The sequence below is a fragment of the Ictidomys tridecemlineatus genome, chromosome 4 (assembly GCF_052094955.1).
Source record: "Ictidomys tridecemlineatus isolate mIctTri1 chromosome 4, mIctTri1.hap1, whole genome shotgun sequence".
Classification (NCBI taxonomy): Eukaryota; Metazoa; Chordata; class Mammalia; order Rodentia; family Sciuridae; genus Ictidomys; species Ictidomys tridecemlineatus.
In genome coordinates, this window is record NC_135480.1 from 117,040,601 (window position 1) to 117,055,848 (window position 15,248).

Here is a 15,248-nt window from a genome sequence, read left to right on the forward strand (position 1 = left end):
GCACCGATTTAATGTTCTTATAGTTTGATTTCTATGTTACCTTTTAGAAGAAAAAAAAAAAAAGCTTACTGAAAAAATAGTTTTTATTTACTTTTGAGTTACATACCTGAAGTTCAAAAAGTAAGCCTCTAGTTGCCATCAAATTCACACAGAGAGGTGTTCTGTGCACAGCTGTACAATTTGTTGGTTTGTCTTTAATTTGGAACCAAAGTCAGCCAACCAATATCACAAAGTCAGCTGCCCATGGTAACTGACCTTAACCAATCCATAAATACAGAGAAGACATAAAGAGAGAGAACACAAAAGCCACCCCTAAATCTCCCACCCCAAATCCCTAGAGGAAAAAAAAAAAACTCACAGAAGATAAAATACAGCAAGATCTAAGGGACCAGTAGGACAAAAGCAGTTCTGTCCAGCTGGCATCTTCAGGAACAGCACCAAAAAGCACCCTAGCGCAGTGATGTTGTAATACTCAACATTCAAGAAATGAAAATGAGGTTTGAATGGTCTTTACAAGAAGATCTGGCATGGATGGGGGAACCCCCAAAAAAAGTTGAGTAAGGAAAAAAAGTTCGAAATGAGAGCAAGAAATCTCATGACGAAACCGATAGTCTTATCCAGACTTGTTGGAAAAGAAGAAATAAAAGCAAGAGGCTGCCAAGCATCTGGAGGTATGGAGTTGGTAAGAGGTCTTGGGGAAGAAGCATTGAGAGCTCCTTCCTCCACACCATCTCTTCACCCCCACCCTCTGTGTCTATAGACCACAGGGTGACAGGAGGAAAGAAATTCACATCAAAATGATGACCTCTAGGTATGCAATGTAAGAAATATATCCAGATGATATAGTCCCTCCTGGTGGAAGAGATAAAGTTGATGATAAAAGAGGCCAAAAGTTACTGACAGGAAGCAGGATGTAGCCCCTTCATGTCAACAAGTTGGACAAGAACAAGCAACCAGGGAAAGTGCACCCCATCCACACCTTCAATCTCTGGTCCCACAAATGGCAGACAGAAAACAAAATCTGAATGGAGCTTTAAAACTTTCTTATACTGATGTATATGAACTTAGTAAACGGAGTGTTAGATCACCATTTCCCCATCTAACACCTCAGTCTAAAAATTTTAGCACGAAGATCTTCCATAAAGCTACCCTTCCCAGTCCCTGGATTCAACATTAGTAGTTTACTAAACAGGAGAGACCCCCCACATTCCAGTATCATGATGAATTCCTCATGGAGAGAAAGTGAGCCATGTGTAGGCTCACCTGTTCTTCCACATCGTACACTGATATTGCCCAAAGTGGTTCAATATGAACAAAGAGGAGTGGGAGGGCCCAGCCAAAGCCAAGGAGAAATGGACAAGCCCCTCTCTCCAAGCTCCTGGTTGATGACAATGCGAAGACAGATTCCACCCTGGTCCCTGGGACAGCAATTCTCAGCAGGTCTACTCCACAGTCTTATTCCACACAGTAGACAGAGGTAGCAAAACTACAACTCTATAAAGATTTTTCCCCACCTCCTTCTCAAAGAGAAAGCACCAAAATTCAGGATGCCTTCTGTATCCTGGGGACCAAGAAGAAAGTCACAAGCACATGGAGGAACTCAAGAGTCCTGAAAGCAGCTATAGGTCTCAAAGGCCTCATCAGAGCACCTCCCCACCTACCAGTCCAATTAACTGAGAGATTCAAAGACAAGACATCCTGCTTACTCCATATATAATCAGATCTCAATCCCCTTTGTTCCAAGAAATGGGAGATTGATACTGTGCTTAGCAGTCTTTTCTTCTCTAATGCCCAACCCTTGCACCATCTTGCTGAGGGCTGTGTCAAGGAAAGGACATAGGTAACACATTCTCTCCAGGCTCTAAAGTTGCAATTGTCTTCTCCATTTTCCCCAAAATGAAGGGTTCTGGTTGACATTGAGGAATGGGATGGAAATGTACAGACTCCCAATCTCATGTACCTTGGTGCTACTGAGGTTTCTAAGGATCAAGCATTTGGCTCAATGTAGAAAGAGCAGAGTATTGTAGGAGCCCTGGGACCTCATGGAGTATGAGCCCTCTAAGGTGCTCGTGAGCTGAAGTGATTGACTCTGCTGGTGACATACAACCATAAGTGGGAGAGAGTCTATAGAGAAGAAGAGGTGGGCTCTAAGAGCCAAAAGAATAGTAATGGAAATCCTGCTTTGGTAGCTCAGGAGAGGTTGCAACCTGCGAAGGGACATAGAATTTGCTGCTCTTCCACTTGCTCAACCTCCCAGAAAAATCTTACAAGAAACACCTTGTTGTGTACTCCTTAAGCCTCCTGAGGAGATTACAGGAAAGACTGGTCACCTGCAAAGATGGACCCAGTATCAAAGCCCTTCCAATATTATTGGAGAGAGCCAATTTTCCCTGCAGTATCTTTGAAAAACAGGAAGTATTTTGAGCAGATAACCCCGGAGAGCCAAGAACAATGCCCTCATGAATGACAGGGTCACATAAGGTCTAGGATCAGGATTTAGACTCAAGCTTCTCACCAACCCACTCTTCCCATAATACCCCCAAGTAAATAAAAAGCCTTTCCCATGGCGGAGGCATTTGAATTCCTCTAATGATCAAACTCCATGGACAGAGCTCTTAGATAGCATAACATTTGGTTGAGAAAGAGGGGTTAGTATTGCCCTTTTTGAGTGACAAGCAGGAGTAAGAGCTGAGAGATTGCAGTTATGAGTCTCTCCTGGCTGCATGCACCATCTGGCACTGCACCAGCTTCAAACACATCCCTGTGAGTTCTTGGCAAGTCAGATGGACGAGCAAGCACCTAGGAGATGCTGGCAGTGGTTACAAGACATATGGCCTTGCAGGGTGTGTGAGGTCTTGCATTCTCAAAGAGATATTCTTCAGGTCACCCAGTTTTCTATTCAAACACAAACGAACTCCTGCTCCATTCTTGATCATATTCTTTCAAAAACACTGTTCAGTTTTTTAAATCCCAGGCTGAGTGCAGAAGGAGATCCTCCTAGGACCTATCTTTCCAGTCTTGCCCCAAACTAATCTCCCGTTCCTGATCCTCCACTTGTCCTAGGATTGGAGTACCCCATTTCCAATGGCACTTTATTTTCCAATTAAAAATAAATGAAAACAGGAGAGATGACATATTTATACTAGATAATCACATTCACACTTGTTCCAAGAATCTATAGCAATAATTATCAGGGTGTCTCTTCATCAAGACTGAGCCCAAGCTGTCAGCCTCACAATCTCTCTTACCACCATACCCTCCAGGAACTGCTAAGCCCAGGTGCTATAAACTGAAACAGGTGTTAACTCTAAGTCCCTAGACAATCTCAACCTCCCACTTTCCAAGCTACTAAACTGAATTCCTTCCATGGAACTGGGTACCAACCCATAGCCACACAGGGATAGAATCACAGTTTCCAACTCTCCATCATTCTTACTATATATCAATCACTCCTTTCAAATAGTTCAAATCAGTGTCCCCTCCAGTAGCAAGAGACATGTGGATCTGGATTCCCTACAGCTATTAGATCTAATATATCCTACAACTGTCAACTCACCTGTCCTTTCTGAGAGTTCTTTGTTTTGTTATTTTAAAGTTTGTTTCACAAATACATATTTCCATCAGAGAGACCCAAGAAACTCTGAACAGAGAGTCTATCTCGGGAAAGATGGAGAAGAGGTGTCATCAGGCATGAGCTAGTACCCCAGACCACCTGGGGATGGTGATACTGCTCAAAGCATCTCTAAGCACAGGTACAAAAATAAAGCAAACTATGACTGCATATAGGTATATAGATATGTAGATAAGATAGACAGATATACTTTATATAGGTTTTCTTCATATTTATATATGTGTGCAGAGGGCATGAGTCCCCACTCATCCTGCCCAGCTTGCATTTCTTGCCCACCCACTCCCAACTCCCCACATGGACCACTTGCCTGAAGTTTCCACTGTTAGTCACCACTATTGCATCTGATTCTTGCCCACCCCCCCACGTAAGTTCCCCTCTCTCCTTAAAATAGAACAAGTTTTATATATTTATATAATTTTATATACAATCTCCATAAAAAATACACTTAAGATAGTGTATTACTAATTTGACCCTCCTACCCAAAATAAAACTTGTCTAGCAAATAAAAAGCCAACCAAAAAGAGTGTCTCCTAGGCCTGATGCTATTCAGGCAAAGCAGTGTGTTCCTATAAATCTATTACACACACATAAGACATGCATACATACATGCACCACACACACAACCCATATCACTCACACCATACTATATACTCATACATACAACACACTTACAGATACCATACATGCCACAAACACACATCGAACATATAGATACCATGTATACACTACACACTCATACACACGACACAGTCATTGCACACCCCATCACACTTACTTCCTGAACCCAGGAAAGGAACACTGAAATAGAGAACAGGAAGATAAACTGGTGCCTGCAGAGAGACAGGTGAGGTAATCCAACTTCTCTGACCTAGTCAGGACAATGTCAACTCATGATAGGCTTATCTTTGTTCATGGAAGTCACTATAAATATTCACTGATAGAATGACTGACAGTTTCCCTTCCAAGGATAGCAAGATGACCATTCATTCCCCTCCATCAGATAAAATGTTCCACAAGTCCCTAAGTCAAAAAGAAGCAAAATGCCCCTATGCCCTCATCACCAGAATGAGGAGCATCAAGCATTTGCCCTTACCATCTACTTATGTGAAGATCCCACGTGCTTGCAGAATTTCTAAGGCTGCAAATGCAAATTCCCCTCCCAGCCCAACCCCTGTGCCCTCCCCAATTCCTTTCCCCACCCAACCACCTCCCTATCATAAACCATGCACAATTTCAAGATCCCTGGAGCCACATAGAAGTGGGGGACAGAAGGAAAGGGAACCTAATTGATGTGTATAAGAGGTAGAGAGGGACAGTTTGCCCTAATTCCTAAAATAAATCCAAGAAACCTAGTACCAGGAGGAGATGGGATTGGTAGGGCACATTTCTTCAAGACCCTGAAGAAAAATAGGTCAGATATTCATTCATGTCACCATTTAGTAGACAACCAAAAGACCAAGGATGGGAGCTGAGAAATTGTACCACACTAGTTGAATTTCTCAAACTAGCTTTCCCAGCAAGTGGTCCAAGTCAGTCAACTATGTCATCAGCTCTCTTCAGAATCCCAACGACTGCCACTGACCCACTACAGAAGAGAATGTCCAAGTGATTTCAATGACCATTTGCTATTCTACCAAAGTACTTAGTGATTGAGATATCCTGACTCTTCTTCCCTAAAGCCAAGCCAGCCATTAACAATATTTCACTAATGCTTAATTTTCCTTATCCTACACAGAACTATGGATTGCTTCGGTCCAGGCTTAATTTATGGGGAATTTTTCTATCAACTTAAAAAAAGATCATGAAAAAAATTACCTTCTCCACAACTAAATGCACAAAACATCTGGTGGGGACGTTTTATTTACTCCTGAAAGACTTATTTGAAAGTATAGATAGGGGTCCAGAAATAAGGCTCTGGACCTGTGCAGATTCACTATGGGTCAGAGGGAGGGGGTAGTAAGAGACACCCCTATTTAAACTTTAAGTTGGTATGAATGTTAAATTCCAATCTGGGCTTTGATCCTTGGTTTATAGATTTCTTCTAAAAAAGAGATTTTAAATTCTGCCTCTTGATCCAAAAGGAAGCAGAGTTGGAGACATTAAGGAGAAGATTGGCTGGTCTCTGATTACAGGGTGAAACATTTTCATCTACTCACCTCAGCCAAACTAGTGACTTTTTAACTTAACAAAAGAAAAAGTGAAGCCTAGGCATGAAGCCACTATGTAGCTTCGTGACCTGAAGTAATTTCCTAGACCTCAAGAAGAAAGGATGACAAATATAGATGCCAGGCCCCATTCCTCTTCTACCGTCATCTCCAAAGTCTTGTGAACATTTTTAAATAATGAATGAGGAGGAAAAGCAACCGACCACTTCTTATGAGAGCAAACACACAAAGCTCATAAAAAGGATCCTTCCTTCTCTGCTGACCAAGAGCTAGTGATAGAAGGAGCATTTCAAAGAACCCTCCTAGCTTTAGACCTGAGGAAACCTGAAAACCAACAGATAAAGCTGAAGTAGATGGTGAAGATGTTCATACATGGGCACTTAGTGTTAGAGGCTAATTTTGGAAGAAGCAAAGAAGTCCAGCTAAGAGCAAGACCCAGTCTGAGCCTGTGTGCCAGCCCCTACCCACAATCTGCAATCAGTGGCTAATCCCCCTCCCCCACTGATCCTGCCTCTTCACTGCTACCACTCCTCAGCCTGTCCCTTACCAGGCAGGCACTGTTTTTTCTTGGAATGTGTATACTACTCTATTATTTGTAACTAAGTTATCACATGCCCCAAAGAGAATGGTAAGGCTCAATGTCCCCTGCTTTGGGGTTTACAATCCCTGGATCCTCGCTCCCTACTTCCAGACTAATCTAACATTCTGTTTCCTTCCAGCCTCACATATACCTGGCAAAGGATCAGGGTTCTACTCCATACTCCACCTCTCCAACTACCCTTCCTAGAGTCCCCCTGCACCATCATTACCATACTCAGCATAGAACTGATCATCAAAACACCTCCCAAATACTCCACAAATGCAGCCATGTAGGGCTCTGAATCTCTGTCTTACTGGAGTTTGCTTCTGACTTTATTTTGGAGAAGACACAAAAGGTAGGACTGACCCCAGGAGCACTACTGGCAATGCTCATGGTTCTCACTGAGAGCATCCAAGAGCTTCCCTAGGTTTCCAGTCATCATTGCCCTTTGACTTCTTCCCACTGCTCCCCCCAAATCCCTGCCGTGCCCCCAAAGCTCCTTTACATGCAAGCAAAGCAAGCCCAAGAGTAACCATTAGCTTTTCTTTTCCTAGGGTTTTCTACATATTAATAAAATGTACTTATCTACAATTCTTCCCTCAGCCCACCCCCGAACCCCAAAAGGCTTTTGCTAACAAAACTGAAAGAAACATCCCCAGTCACAGACATCTCAGCTCTGGATTCAAATTCTAGGCAGTGGCAAAGATACAATGATGCTCTGTGACATCTGTTTCTCTCCTGAAGCTACTGTTTGTCAACCTTGTAGGAAAAAAAAAGAAAAAGAAAATTCCACATCTGAATTTACCTTACTGAGTATCTTATGCATGAAAAGAGCAGGAGAATAAATAACTGAAATCTGTTCAACCCCAAATATTTTAGATTGCAAATGAAAAATCAAGGCAGAGTACATGGAAAAAGATCAACAAGTACTTACCCCTATCCACCCCACTGGATCCTTCCCCCAAGGACATGATCATGTGACCCAAACCCTTCCTCATAGAAGGGTGCAGACCCTGTCAGCCCTTTGGAATAAAGGCATCCTTCCTGTTGAGAAAGTAGAATCTGAGGAGGCCTCTCCTACCCCCAGTCTCTCAAGGGAAGTTGTTATTTAGTTAAGTTAGCCAACAGGCAGGGTCCACTCCCAGTTGCTGGGGCCACACTGACAATCCACACCAGATTCCACTGGTGGCCAGCCAGCCAACCAAGAAACAGGATCCACCTTCTCCTTCTTATTGCTCGCTTTCCCTAAAACAAATTGCAGTCTCTCATGTCCCTTAAAGAGCCACTTTATCCTCTTCCTGCTCTGTGGATCACCAAATGGTGAAACAGCCACTGTTTCCAGTCAAGATGCAGAAGGAAGAGGCCGACAAAAATCTGAGCTACAGGAATAGGTTTTTATCTGAGTTACTTCTACTGCAAGGATACCAGATCCTAAAGGGGTTTGGAAGACAATGTGATCTCCCACAGAGTGGAGGGGGAAAGTACTAGAAAACTTAAGAGTGGTCATTGCTGTGTTCAAAGGCAGAGTGCAAAGAACATTGGTTCCCAAAAGTGGAAACACCCCCAGCATCCATAAGTTCCCAAATGGACTATTATGCACGTGCCCATATCCAGCATGTAGTGTGACACCTTGGCCATCCACCCCATGGACACAGAGAGGACCATATTTTGTCAATTTCCTTTGCAGTCCTTCAAGTAAAGACTAAAATAGCTCCCAGGGATGCAGGAAGGTTGATGGCCTCCAAGGTCACTGTCACAAGAAGGAAGCCCCCATTGGAAGGAGAATGAGTCCAAGGGCACAGAGAAATAGGTAGGCCTTGGGTCTCTTCCCTGCCCTGAGGACACCACAGCACAGCTGCCACCTAGTGGCCAGCAGAAAACACAGCTCCCACCATTTGGTCTGATATGCTGAGGTAAAGGGCACTGGCAGAGGCAAGAAAAGAAGGGAGTCAGCACCTTTGTTGGCACAGGACCCCTGGAAAGCCCAGTTGTAGGCAGAGACACCTCAGCCCACAACGTTTGGCTCTTGGCCCTGTATAACATCCTAAAGAAGCAAAGCCTTCCATATCAGCTGCTCTTCTTCTTTTCTAACCTCAAGGCCCAGATGGCCTCAGGGACTAGAAGTCCCAGGAGGGTACTAATAAGTTGGCCTAATTTATCCCATAGTTCTCCAGACCTGATGCATGGCAATCACCTTCCATTGCAGGACCTTGGCTGGCCAGCCCAGTGGGACAAAGACTACAGACTGACCTGCTGTAAGCCCCCACATTCCACACTGATATTTCAGGTAGGTCTGCTCCCCACACATCCTGGGAGAGATGCTCTAGTGAGCAGCCCATGTGGCACAGTGGCAGTGGTAGCACCACCTCTGAAAAAAAACTCAAAGAGGCACACAACTCTACTTTTCCAATTTGCTAGAGATGCTGCCCAGTAGTCAAGTGGACTCCAATGCCCCACAGAATGCATTAGCTGAGGGTCCAGGTTCCACACCAAGGGTGCACAGCCTAGTCCCAGAGCAATACAACACCATCTACTGCACATTCTTCACCCTTGTCCATAAATGATCTGTAGCTGTGGTATAGCTCACATGGCAGAGCCTCAAGGGTTGGTCCCCAGTTCACTAGGAAAGAGTAGGAAGCACCAGGGCCTAGCTGACAGAGGCAAATTCCATCCCCCAAAGTGGAAGCTCCAACAAAGGACCAGCTTCCCAGCCCTCAGAGGCCATGTCTTGCCTAGGTCATTGGGCCGAGCCTTTGGCAACTGCAATGAGACTAGCAGAAGCCTTCTAGTGCTTTGACTTACTTGGTCAATGTCCAAGCAGGTCACTGGGGAAGAAGTGAATATCCCCAAACCTACCAAGGCAGTAGCACCAAGAAGGAAATACTTCAAGGTTCCTAGCAGTTTCCATTATTCTAGGCCAGGCCAAAAGGGTAGCCTCCTATACAAGAAGAGGGGAGAGTGAAAACAATTCCTCTCTCTGCCCCATTCTTAGTCTTCTGTTCTGTTCTTGGGCATCACCGTTATCTCACGGAAAGAGAAAGAGATATCTGAGTAGGAAGATAGCCTCAAAAAAGCTTCTGGGTGCTAGTTTGAACTATGATAAGATTTTGGTAGAGGAAGGACCAAGGCCCACACCCCTGCCTACTCCCTGTTTCACCTCCATTCCTATGCCTCAAAAAGCTTTATTCAAGAGTACTTGGAAAAGAGTACCCCAGAACACAGTTATCTGAGGCATCCTCAGGATATGCTACTAGAGCTTGGGTCCCCAGGGTGGAGGGGGACCCCAGGGTAAAGCAGAGATGGCAGGCAGCAAGTGGCAAGTATGCAAAGGAGCCGCAGGCAGCATTACACAAGTGGCAATTAATCAATCTGGAGAATTAGCTCCCACAATAGGAAAGGAGGAGCCAATCAGCCACCATGGAGCAACACTCCAGAGAGTGCGGAGCTGGAGAGTGATATAAATAGAGCTGAGGCAGCTTGGTGCTCTGCACAGGTGGCCTCAGAATGAGAGAACCTTAGGCTGCAGGGCTCCTGGCCCTGGCTAGACCAATAGGAACAGCTGATGCATGATTGCATGAGCTCGGGTTTGTGCACCAGGGCCTGCCATTGCTTGGTTGTGCACCGGGGCCTGCCACTGCAAAGCAGCATCTACCTTTGTCACATGGGCCAAACTGTGGAAGGTAAGAAGATGCCAGTCTGGCCTTTTGCCTGGCCACCCTTTCTTCACCTGGCAACCAAGCAAGAAAGGCTTGTGTTTATTTCAGTGGTAACGGTTTGCTAAACCTGCAAAGCAGGCAGCTGGCAATCATGGCAGGGCCCCATTTCTGTTCTGGTTGGGGCAAGTTAGAGAGAACAATGGTAAATTTAGCTGAGAGACATGAATCCTGTTTCAGCAAGAATAATCCCTCGAGACAGACATGAGGGCACCCAGCCAGCTCACAGCCAACCCTGCTCACAAACCCCAGCTGTCCACTGCCCTCCTCTTTCCTTCATTGACCACAGAAAGAAACAGCATTTTGCTTCAATGTACATATATATACACATAGAGAAACCCACCAACTACATACATGTGCATTTGTATCTATATCTATATATATGTGGAATTTGAAAGATGTATAGAAGTCTAGCCATCTCCCAGCACTCAAAAAAACTAAAACAGAAGCAGAGAGCAGTAAAAGCCATTGCTTTCCTCTTCTTCACTTTCAAAGACATTGAAGAAGCGAGAAAAATCAAGGGAGAGGTGGGTGGAGACAGATGCCCTTCTGTCCCCAACTTGCTCCCTGACTTTGACCCACAGGCAGAAGGTCTGCCCCAGCCCTCTGTCCTGTGGACAAGACCAACTGGCCACGATCTGGGGGAAGACTTCCACTCTGGCAGGAGAGAGGGCACACAGGACAAAGGTCTGAGCCATGTGTTAGTGGACAGAGGATGAGGCCCCACATGATGTCCCTCCCTGCCCCCACAGCCCAGGACCCTGCCCTGGGACACTTAGAGTGGTGTGGAGTCATAGCAGAGTGGCATGGCCTGGGTCATCATGATCCACACTGTTGAGGATTGCTGTCTGGTCTTCTGGAAGCTGGCGGTGGCACAAGTCTGAGAGCCGGGCAAAAGGGTCAGGACGAGAGTGTCTCTTCTTCTTTCGGAGGCAGACAGCTTCGTCGGGCCACAGAACCTGAGAGTTGGGAAGCTGCTGAGCCTGGGAGGCAGAACCGTCTAAAGAGAAGGAAACAGACACACCAAAGAAAAGAGAAAGGAGGTGAAAAGGAAGAATGCAGCCTCATGCACTCACCTTTGGCACTAGTGAGGACATATATACTAAGTTTCTAATAGTGAAACAAAGGGATCACCTGAGTGTACTAGAGATGAGACTGAATTAAAGAGAAACCACCTTCTTTACTGCTAAGGCAACAACCAACCTGACCTTGCTCAACCTAACCTTATTCATTATAATGAGAGTCAAAAAAGTTGGATAGATATGATTTTTCCTTCTATAAATTCATAGATCTCATGAATCAATATACAAATATTTCCTTGGCATTATCTACAGGGTACCAAGTATCATTGTAGAAACCAGGAATCAGGGCTTCTAAGAATGGGCTGGGACACAATTTTTTGCATCTACCTCAAACAGTGATGAACATTACACTGATTTTAATCATTTGCAATAGATTCAGGCCTGGACCCTTCCTATACTGCCAGGGGCACTCTTCTGCCTCATGGCCAATCAAGGCAGGAGAGAAGGGGGATGTAGACTGCAATTTTAGCAGTAGACAGCACACACTGGCCAGGTTCAGGATATGTTATAAAGGTTGAGCCAATAGACTTTACCAAAGGAACTGGGTATAATGGGAAAGGCCTGCTTTCTATAGGATTATACCTCAGTATGGGAGTTGGGAGAAAGAGAAACAGAATTTTCAGATGCCATAAGTACAACAATGAAAGATAAAACACTCCTGTGATAACAAACAACTGAGGCACTGCTTCTGCTCCCTGATGGTTTAACACTTGAACTGAGTCTTCAATTATAAGACTTCCACAGACCTAAAGGAAAATTATTCCATCACAAGGAACAGCCAGTGCAAAAGTTCTGAGTTAAGAGCAAATGTAGCATGTTCCACAGCCCAGGAAGACTGACAGGAGTGTTGAAGGAGATTGAGATCTGTTCTGGTTACAAGGGGTAGGCTTCTGAAAGGTTTTAACCAGAAGCAAATGTGTGCATGTATGTACCCACATACCATTGAAAAAGAGAAAACTGTTCTGTCCTCTAACACTCACTCTGGTTGCTATGTGCACCACAAGGAGTGAGGGTAGGACAGGAGAACCAGATGTAAGGTACTGCAACAGTCAAGGCACGAGAGGAGGGGGATGCAGACTGCAATTTTTGCAGTAGATTCAGCACACACTGGCCAAGTTCAGGATATGTTATAAAGGTTGGGCCAACAGACCTTACCAAAGGAACTGGGTATAAGCCATGAGAGCAAAAGAAGAATCCAGGTAAAAAGCCAATGTCATTTACTAAACTGAGGAAGAATGGGAAGGAGCTACTTTGGAAAGAATAATCAATTACTCTACGGGACATTATAAAAGTTTCTAAAACATCTAAGTGCATGTTCAACAGTCAACTGGAAACACAAAACTTGACTTTATAGATGAGACCTGGGCTAAGGACAGACATGAGAGCTGTCAACATAGAACAGGTTCCAGGTCCACCATCATCAGAACAAGAGAATCTGACAAGGCTTATTTTGCAATAAGAAAATAAATTTTGTTTATTATTATAACTTACAATCACGTATTACATAACAACATTTTTGCCAACAGTGAACCACATATACAACAATAGTCCCTTAAGATACCACCTAGTGATGTCCTAGCCATCCCAGTTTTAGTTGACAAAATTGCCTCAAGATGAATTTCTTAGAATATTGTTAGGTGATACTTGACTACACACACACACATACACACACACACACACACACACACACAAAAAAAAAAAAAAAAAAAAAAAAGATGGGTTTAAACAGATCACAAATTCAGCTTTGGGGTCTGATTTCTCCCCCAAACCTTGAAAATTCATTTTCTTTTTTCACCTCAATATGACCATCTATAAACTGATAGGAAACCAGCACCACACAAGGCTAAGGGATAGATCATCAATCACCATATCCTAATGATTCAGATGGCTTCACATTTGTGACACTTTTCTATTATCTATGAAAGAAGTTGCTCTATAGTAGTGATCAAAGGTCTGCAAAGAAACTGTTGAGCATTCTTCCTGACAGCAACATTCTTAACCATTGGTAGAAACAGTATTTTGCTAAATCTCAAGGAACTTTCTGAAGGAGGACTGAGTCATTTTGTGCTATTTTAGAAGCTACCTTTCACTGTTGGATAAACATTAGACATATTTCAATGGAGGTGCCTTTTACATGATAATGAGACTTTACTCGATGTAACTGAGAAAAGTTTGATCAACCTGTAGAGGCTGGTCCACGCCACATGTAATCTAAGCACCATTACTCCTGTGTTAACTAGAAGACTTGAAATTTTAGAGGAAAAATACATAAGGAAAAGGTCTATTTGCACAGTATGCTATAAAATGGAAAAAAGAACACAGTGCTATTTATGTTATTCAAAAACACCTTAAAACAATGCCACATGCACAGAAAATACTCTGCAGACACATAGAGTGGTGGTTTCCTAGGTGAGAGAAAATTAATCGAGTAGGGGGGCAGTCAGATTTGAACCTTATCTTTCTCATTTTATAGATGAAAATTACATTTGTGTATTACTTGAAAATGAATGTTTAAAAAGAAATCAAGAGGGCCGAGGCTACTGTAGCTTAGTGGTAGAGCACTTGGCTAGCATGTGTGAAGCATTGGGTACAATCCTCAGCATCACATAAAAATGAGTATTAAAAAAAAATTTTTTTTTTTTTAAACCAAGAACAAGAGAAGCTAACGAATTTGATCCTAGAGAAAACCCAAGGTTGGAATCCTGGACCCAACTGACAAGCCTCATGACAACAGAAAAGGTGGAAAGAGAGGAGCAGGTGCTTCCCACCATTTACCGGATCGTTTCTTTGACTTCGAAGAGCCCTTGGATGACTTTTTGGGCTTCTTTATCCGTTGGTATTTCAGAGCCTCCAGCCTCTCAGGTGCAGCAGCATTCCCGGACGCAGGTGGAAGTGTTCTGAAAGGGACAATTAGAGAGGTACAGGTCAGCTCCCACTTGAGGGAGCTTTGGAAGAGGGCTGGAAGAAAGCCAAAGAGCCGGCCCATAGAAGGATGGAGCCCAGGGCTACAGAGTCCGAGGTATCCATAATGGTTCCTTGACACCTGCCTTTCTATTGCTCCTGGAAGGAAGAAAACCCAGTAGAAAGCTCCAGCACCAGGTGGCCTATCTCAGGAAAGAAACCTGTAGAACATCAGAAGACCCTAAGAAAGGGAGAGAGAGAGAGACTTTAATTGTAAGCCCCATCACACATGACTCAGGCTGGGATGAGTAAATGTCAGAGAAAAAGTGGGTTCAATGTCCACATTTCCTAGAAATCAGCACAATCAAGACCTTTAGCTGAAAAGTAAAAGGACAGTTTTAAGCAGAAGGTGAGCAATTCTTAATCCCAATTAACTGACCTCCATCTCTAGAAAATGGAAGGGCAAAACAAGAAGTCCAATGCCCAGTGTGATGGAGGCTCCATAAGACCCAACTGCACTGGGTAGCTTCCCCTCTGTCTGCAATATTGAGCCAGAATCTTGCAGAAAATAGCAAAAAATAGTGGTCACAAAGCAACATTTTCAGCAGGAATATGTAGTTGACCCTCTGCAGATTAAGCTGATTTCCTTCATCTTATAAGAGAACAGAAGAGAGTAGAAGTAGATTATGACAGGGTATTCAAATCTGCAGCCTCACAAAGCCCTTACTGTCTGTAATAAGTATCCTGTGAATTCTACATTTTAAGATTTAACAAAGACACTGAGGTTAGGAGGGAGGAACCACATACACAGGTCTCTTCACCCCAGGTATGGGGAAGAGGTGGATTTTGTTATTTATTTGATGGACTGACTACCTGGCAAGGATAGGCAACTGTTTAACCAGAGCCTATGCAGTCCAGGTAATCAAGGAGACCCAAGTGAAGTGAGAGGAGAGCAGTGTGTGACCATCTGGGCCCACTAGAGAGAATTGTCATAAGACATAACTGAAGAAAATCTGGAAGACGTGTTTATCAAGACATATTTATCAATATCATTTCTTCTCAAAGGAAGCCAGCTTGGAGCCTGAGAAATAAAGGGGGAAAGAAAGAGAAGACGGCGCTCTTTCTTCCCACAGCGCTGGTATTAGCTCGTGAGCAAGGAAGTAGAAACATTTTAGG

The 15,248-nt window shown here is 43.9% G+C and overlaps 1 protein-coding gene across 6 annotated transcripts in view; it reads right to left on the reverse strand.

Moving 5' to 3' along the window:
* Positions 1–65: 65 nt before the first annotated feature.
* The window catches only part of Igsf9b (immunoglobulin superfamily member 9B), a 58,785-nt gene continuing 43,602 nt past the window's right edge, over positions 66–15,248 (reverse strand). For 3 of the 6 annotated variants that reach the window (XM_021734694.3, XM_021734695.3, XM_040285566.2), the window contains 2 exons: positions 13,947–14,068; positions 66–11,089 (listed from right to left, as the gene is read on the reverse strand). In XM_021734694.3, the coding sequence (XP_021590369.2) occupies positions 10,881–11,089; positions 13,947–14,068 (331 nt within the window). In that variant the 3' untranslated portion in view covers positions 66–10,880. Of the gene's footprint in view, positions 11,090–13,946; positions 14,069–15,248 lie in introns of those variants that run through there. The other 3 variants (XM_078047348.1, XM_078047349.1, XR_005733866.2) reach the window with 2 other exon arrangements.